Source organism: Aulostomus chinensis, chromosome 1 (genome assembly GCF_037954235.1).
Source record: "Aulostomus chinensis isolate RoL2024-O1b breed Wild chromosome 1, RoL_Achi_v1.0, whole genome shotgun sequence".
Lineage (NCBI taxonomy): Eukaryota > Metazoa > Chordata > Actinopteri > Syngnathiformes > Aulostomidae > Aulostomus > Aulostomus chinensis.
Genome location: NC_141320.1, coordinates 66127678 through 66134681, shown reverse-complemented (window position 1 = coordinate 66134681; position 7004 = coordinate 66127678). Strand labels below are relative to the sequence as shown.

Sequence of the window (7004 nt, the reverse complement as noted above, 5' to 3'; positions counted from 1 at the left end):
CAGCTGTGTGCGCGCGAGTGGCCGGCGTCAACGGAGAGAGGCAGAAAGCTACTTCCTGTGTTTGGATTTTCAAAGTAAAATTCACCATGGCGACTGCTGCTGAACCTGCCATTCACGTTTCATATAAATCACATTTGCAAAAGTTCGGCTTTATTTTGAAAGTGCAGGACTTCGTTGTGTTTCCTGATACTTTGATACATCAGATCCCGACAGCCTCATGAAGTTTGAGTCTTCAACTTTTCACCCTCAGGCTCCAAAACTCTGTTAAGGCGACCCGTAAGCAGGAGCTTCATCAGGAGCAGCGATCCTCAGTCTCTGCTGGCAGGATGAGAGATCATCACTGCTGCATTCATTGAAGAGCCAGGAAGATCCAGATCCCGGTGAAGTTTTGATAAGAAAAATAAATCAGGATTGCAACAAATAATTCCGTTCAGGGAGGGTCAATCTGCTCTCTATTTCCCAGCTATCAATTCGAAAAGTACAATGGTATGAAAAAAGAACAGAGCAAGAAAAGCAGCAATTCTTCATGTTTGCCAACCATGTATTCAAATGAGCATTTAGCTGCATTTACATTCACTGTTTGATCATTTCTAGAAAGTACTACAAATACTATTTTGTCAGCTCAGAGTAGCTAAGAGGAAAAGCACCGTATTTGACTTCGAATGACCTAAGATTTGCATCAAATGCGAGACTCCTCATCTGGTGCTCCAAGGTCCGTGGATTTGATTCTTAAATGAAATTTTCAAAGGGTTCTACTTAAACAGTAACACTTCCTGTTGTTCTCCTCTCGACATCCTCCTACTCTTGGGAAGAAATTAAATGTGTGAAACGACTAAAAGCGACGGAACACAGAATTGTGAGTTGTTTTGGCTGCTGCTTGTCACATGAACACGACTGAACGGCAACCAGAAGCCCCAGAAGCTCCACGGTGAGCGTTCTAAGCCGTCGTTACGTTTGCGCAGCCATGAAATCAGCTCATGCAGGAAAGTTTTCCATTTCTCTGTTCAGACATGCACCTGTCTGCAGCGTGGACTCGAACCTGCATTCCATCCAGAGAAAAGAGCTTCTCGTGATGACAGACGCTCACATCTCCCTCTCTCTTTGCATAAAAAGCTCAAGGATGAAGGGAGATTTGTAAACCACCAATCTGCTGCTGTTTGTCACAGCTGGGGAGGAGGAAAGGTCTGTCAGAACACGCCAGGCTCGCCCCCCCCTCTGGTAGTCTGGATCAGTCAATCCTGCCCCCACATGCACAGATGAGTCCATTTCTGATCTCAGCAACGCCAGCGGCTGTGTTCTTAGGGCATCCATCTAAATTCCGTCCATCTTTTCTCCGGCTCTCAGCTGTCAAAGCTCAGGAAAGCTGGTTCTGAATGTGTCGCTTCAACCTGTAAATCAACTCATGTCAGCTCTGACATAAACGAAGACAACAATGGGCGCCGTCTGCTCCTCTTCCTTCCCCGACGGGTTAAATAAACCTCCTCATGTCAGGAAACCAGCAACCTGCTTCCACCCACCACAGAGGGACCTGCAGACCCGGCCCAGGTCCTTTGATCTGACTGCTGCATTTCAATACAGTGAGGTTGAAATCCTCCTGCTGGTACCAGCACCTCAGTGGAGTCTGCTGCTACCTCAGTGGGCATCTAGTGGAGGGCATCCAGTGGAGGGCATCCAGTGGAGGGCCCTAGACACCCCCAGATGCCCCTGGTGTGCGACTAGCAGCCACTACACGCCACTGAGGTGCAGCTCGATGCCATACTGAGGGTCCTTGCCTCTCCCTTTTACTAGACACAACTATTGATGACGTCTGCTGTGGGTCCTGATTTCCAGTAAGGGGGTCCAACATATCGTAATTTGTTCTGTCAGCAAGACTTAAGATATCTTTAGTGCCTTGTGTTGAGCAGCAGATCGTAATGCTCTTGTAATTAATTGCATGTTTTTTTATATTAATGTAAATAAATATGCAACTGGATGCAATCAAACAGGGCAGATTTCAAGGGCAAGTGTGTTGCAGTAGCGGGACCGATCAGATATCGAGCCCTCTAGTGGCCACATAGTGAACGACAGGGCCTGGGAAGAGCATTCATACAACCCTAACAAGTCTCAGTACATTGTCTTTAACTTGTATGAAACGGTTCTCATCCAGATGGCAAACTAATCCATGTGCTGTGCATCATCTCCCTCGTGTTCCTCCTGAATAAACAACCACTCTTCAGGGGTCCACTGTCACCTTCAGTCCCTCGCTGCTCTTCTTGGCTTAAAACTTGAAGTTACTCAAAGCATGAAGGGGTACAAATTAAAGGGGCACATCAGTTAAGGCGGAACGGCAGGTAAACTTAAGAAGATTGAGCTGAATTTATCGACACGTGATGAGTCCTGCTTGATAAATGTACGACGAACAGGGTTACATTCACCTTTAGAGGTATGTGCTGCTGGTCATGTAGGGGGCCTTACGCAGCGGCTGAGTAAAGAATAACAGGTAGACTGACTTCAATGAGCTTCACTTCACAAATAATAATCCAAAAAAAAACTTGATTTTAAAAGAAAACTCAAACCTCTTAAAGAACATGTTGATTGTTTATCATTTTAGGTGCGGGACAAGCAAACAACCTTGTGACCTCTCCGGTGTATCACAGAGCTCCTGACCCCATCGGGTGAACGCGAGTTAGCTTAGCTGCAAAGGAGTCGAGGAGGCAGCCCTAGAAGTCATCGACTCATCAGAACGTGAACTGGTTTTTCATAGTGAATCTAAAGTAAAAGTGGCATATTTTGAGACAGTTTTGTCAGCTGCCTCTCCGCGAGTGCTCACTGCGCTAAGCTAACTAGCAGTCATCCGTCCATCGTTTGTTCTGGAGCGTTGCAATGCACCACAGGTGGCACAAATACACACAAACACTGAAATGTAATGCATCACATCATAAATAGCTGACAAAATTAAAAAATGATCTTCATTTGAGAGGTGTAACTGTAACCTATTTATCACAAACAGCTATAAAAATAAGGTACAGTGTGAATAAAAAGTATAAATAAAAGGACTGACATCGTTTCAGTATTCTTCCATGATTTTCCCACAACTCTGAGGTAAACTGTACATTCTCTGAAATATCAGTCACAAAGATCCTGAAGTTACTAAACCACGCTAACACTCAAGGTGCTGACAGGCTGATTACTACAACTTCTCTTTTCCAGGTTTTTCCATATGAACTCTGTAATAACGACATACGTGTAACACGCTTGGCCATGATACAGTGGTAGTCTGACATGGTTCCGAGTTACACCACGTGTTGCTGGTGAATCCGAAAGCCTTCCTTGCACTGGTTCCACCGTCTCTACTTCATCTTGCCATTATGGCTCTGCCTCAGGACAGCCAGGACCATCTCATCATGTGACCTGCAGCCAACTTGTGAGGCCAAGGCTCAGAATCCACCCATCTGCTAGGATCCTTGGGAGTCGCAGGTAAGCAAGAACCCACTTCTGGGATTCATATGATTTTTGCTGCTTGTCCTTTTTTGCTCAAGTCCGTGTGTCTGTATAAGCTGTACCTGGAAGCATTGATGGCCCTTCAGTTACAAATGAAGTTGAGTGAAGGACTGTGCATTTGAAATACTTGCGCACAAATACAAGTTTTGCCATCTTACCACAGATTTCGCACAAAGAGTCTCAAACCGATGATCCACAACAGCACGTTTGTGAGGAAGAGTGATACACAAGTGAGTATGCGATGTCCTGAAAATAGATGTATAATTTAATTAAATTATTATCTGGCAAAAGCAACATGGTAAAAGACTTTCAAATGAAGACTGGCAGGTAAATGACTGGCTGGGAAAAGAAGGGGATGGGCTAATGTGGGACTGGGCGGGACAAACCCACATGACAACATTTCTGTAACTGTGATTACTCACTGCTGGTGAAGGGGTTGGCGATGGGTTCACTGCTCTTCACGCTGACGGGGTTGCTCAGTGTACAGGTGAACCACCGCTGGCTTTCCACCTGGAAGTTGAAAGAACAGAAAATAAAAACAAACCTGCAGACGTGACGCTCTTCCTGGTTTGTTTTGGCTCCAACAGTAAGAGGCCGTCATTGACCAGGATACAGATTCACGAGGACTCAGTGAGGAATGACTGAATACGCGGCTCGTACTTTGCTTATTTTCAGCACTTTGGTGAACCGCCAGACTTTTCCTTCAGACTTCCATGAGTATGTGACAGGTTCTGCGCCCGACGTGTTGCTATGGCAGGTGAAGTTGCAGTGGGTCAGGTCGCAGTGCACTGACAACGTGGGTGTCACGACGGGAACTGAGAAAAAAAAATGCTTGATTGAGAAGGAATACTACAGAGCCTTGTACTGGTCAGAGAGGGAAAACGTACATGAACAAAACTGAGCTTGCATCCCCACTTTGGAGCCACCAGATGAAACTCGTTCCCTCCTAAATTAACAACTCATTAAACCGCAGGAGTTAATTGGACCTCAAAATCTCATGATGGAGGACGCAAGTTCCTGTAAATCTCATGGCCCCAAAAGAAGAAAGTTGAGGGCACAAGTTATAAGTCATGGCCATGAATTAACTTCTGTGTTTAAACCCTCTTTCAAACATTAAACTTACAATAAACCAACAGCTGAATGTCGCCGCTGGTTTGGTCATCGATCTCCACCCTGTAAACGCCGCCGTCGTCCTGAGTCAGTCCCGTGATGTTCAGCTCCCCGCTCGAGGTGTTCAGCATCCCACGAGCTGCAAAACCGCAACGCAGCTTAATTACAGAAATTAAACATTTATAAAATAAAAAGATTCCAATTGAATTCATGTACCGACTGATAATGAAGGAATGTTTGTGTTTTTAAAGGGTTATAAATGGAAAAACTCACGAGGGGAAACAATCTGGAGTTTGAGAAATATCCGTGCAATTTATGTGCCTTGGGAAGGGTTCACTTTCCTAAAACTACCTTCTTGGTATAAAAAGACATTTCTAGAAATGAAGAACTTGTATTGCATTTGCTTTACTTTCTAACTGTTGCTGATAACACAGCATGTGAAGCATCTTTAAATTAACTGGCTGGCTGTATAGAACCATAAAATAATCTTCCTACAATACCACTTAATATTCACAAGAAAATAATATTTTAAAAATTGAAAAAGGGACTTTTGTTTTTTTATTAATACAAATTAAACTTACATTTGTTGTTGTCATGTGTTATACCAACAACAACAACAAAAACCGTCTTCCATCAAGAAACAGTTAAATAATTACTGTACATGTACAATAAAACAGCTCATGAAATACTAAAATACTGTTTTCAGTGTCTGTGAGTACCTTGGAACTCCCGGTAAGGAAAGATCTGACCGTGGATCCACTCCATGCAGAGATCTCCTCCCTTCCTCCAAACGATCCTGGTGATGGGGTGCACCACAGAGCCTGGACTCAGGACCACTGAGCTTCCCACTTCCTTGTACAGTGTTGTCCCTAAAATACAATACAATTAAAAAAGAAGAATAAGAAGGGCTTCATCACGGAGGAAATTTAATACTCCACTGATCTGGAGGGAAATTCAGCTGTGCAGTTGAGTTCATGTGATGGTCAGACAAGAAACCAGTGGGCGTCTACACCTCTCTTTCCTTCTGTCTCTCTGTCTTCCTCCATTCTCTGTCTTTGTCTCTGTCCATCAGTCTCTCCTCCTTTCTCTCTCTCTTTATCTCTGTCTCTCTCTTTCCTTGTCTCTCTGTCTTCCTCCATTCTCTGTCTTTGTCTCTGTCCATCAGTCTCTCCTCCTTTCTCTCCCTCTTTATCTCTGTCCCTCTCTTTCCTTCTGTCTCTCTGTCTTCCTCCATTCTCTGTCTTTGTCTCTGTCCTGCTCTCCTGCTCTCTGTCCGTCCCCACTGATCCTGGATCTGCTCCACCTTCCTGCCTGGTAAAGGAAGGTTCTGGTGGCTGCTGTTGCAGGATGTGCTGCTGATGGAGAATTGTTGGGTGGAGTTTCATTGAAGGAGGGAGGTGCTGGACCTGCTCTACTTGGACAGAGTCAGGACAGAACTTTTGTTGGGATTTGGTGCCACACAAATAAAACTGACCTGACTTGACCTGCGGGAGCACCTGAGGAGAAGTCATGTCTGTGTTAGAGCAGAAGGGAGCGACCAATCGCTCCACTGGTGACCAGAAGGTTAACCTTCAACCTTGAGGAGGTTAAAGATTTGACACTTGTTTGAACAAGATTCACTTTTTCTTGTCCTTCGTGGACGCAAAGTCAACAGGGCTACGCCACAGACCAGACGTTAGTGCAAAACACCTGTGGCCACGCCCCCAAGGTGGAGGTGAAGTTGACTGACATCATTGCTGAGGTGAACTGCGGCGCTTCTCTCGAGGAACAACGTACAATTACCCGAATATATGCGGAAGGAGTGAATTCTGCATCGGTCTCTCTCTCTCTCTCTCTCACACACACACACACACACACACACACACGAATGGGCCACAAGGCACGATGGAGAACACGATTCTGCTTGGAGGGTTGTGCAGTACCACGCGCAGAATTTTAAGTGCGTCAAAAGTGAATTCATCCACCATGGCGCTGAATCTATGTACCGTCATCGACGTGCAGGTTAAAAAAAAAGTTTTGTTTTTTTAAATCAGACTTACCGGAGCTCGCGGAAGTCCAGAGCAAAAACAGCACGACGAAGGACCAACACATCGCACAGGTAACGAGGTCAAGGACGGACGCGGGGGTGGGAATGAACCGCAGGTCAACAAGGTGCGCTTCAGTTGGTGACGGACCTGCATTAACGACCAAAACCAACCTGGTCCGACAGTGCAAAAGCGTCGTCCTGCTGGTCGAAGTCCCGGTCCACTTTCGATTTGCTGCGAAGTTAGAATGTTGTCCTACTGGTTCTGATGGCAATACCCGGACGTGACGCGTCGTCATTAACATATTGGAACACGGCCCTCATCTCACGGAACTCAAGTCAGGGGGTTTTCTTCTTTTTTAATCTTCTGGCCGCAAATGATTTCCATGTG

The 7004-nt window shown here is 45.4% G+C and overlaps 1 protein-coding gene across 1 annotated transcript; it reads right to left on the bottom strand.

Moving 5' to 3' along the window:
• Window positions 1-2575: 2575 nt before the first annotated feature.
• Window positions 2576-6906, bottom strand: LOC147272819 (uncharacterized). The gene is made up of 7 exons (XM_086204634.1): window positions 6630-6906; window positions 5310-5459; window positions 4604-4729; window positions 4141-4295; window positions 3903-3990; window positions 3639-3726; window positions 2576-3542 (listed from the first exon to the last, which is right to left on the bottom strand). The coding sequence occupies exons 1-7, from the start codon at window positions 6679-6681 to the stop codon at window positions 3482-3484; spliced, it is 720 nt and encodes a 239-aa protein (XP_086060760.1). The 5' UTR covers window positions 6682-6906; the 3' UTR covers window positions 2576-3481.
• Between the last annotated feature and the right edge of the window lie 98 nt (window positions 6907-7004).

Coding starts and splice junctions, on each gene's coding strand:
- LOC147272819 (XM_086204634.1), bottom strand. CDS start 6,681: ATGTGTTGGTCCTTCGTCGTGCTGTTTTTGCTCTGGACTTCCGCGAGC. Junction 4,730..5,309: donor TCCTTACCGGGAGTTCCAAG/GTACTCACAGAC, acceptor GCGGTTTTGCAG/CTCGTGGGATGCTGAACACC. Junction 3,727..3,902: donor CGCCAACCCCTTCACCAGCA/GTGAGTAATCAC, acceptor ATCTATTTTCAG/GACATCGCATACTCACTTGT.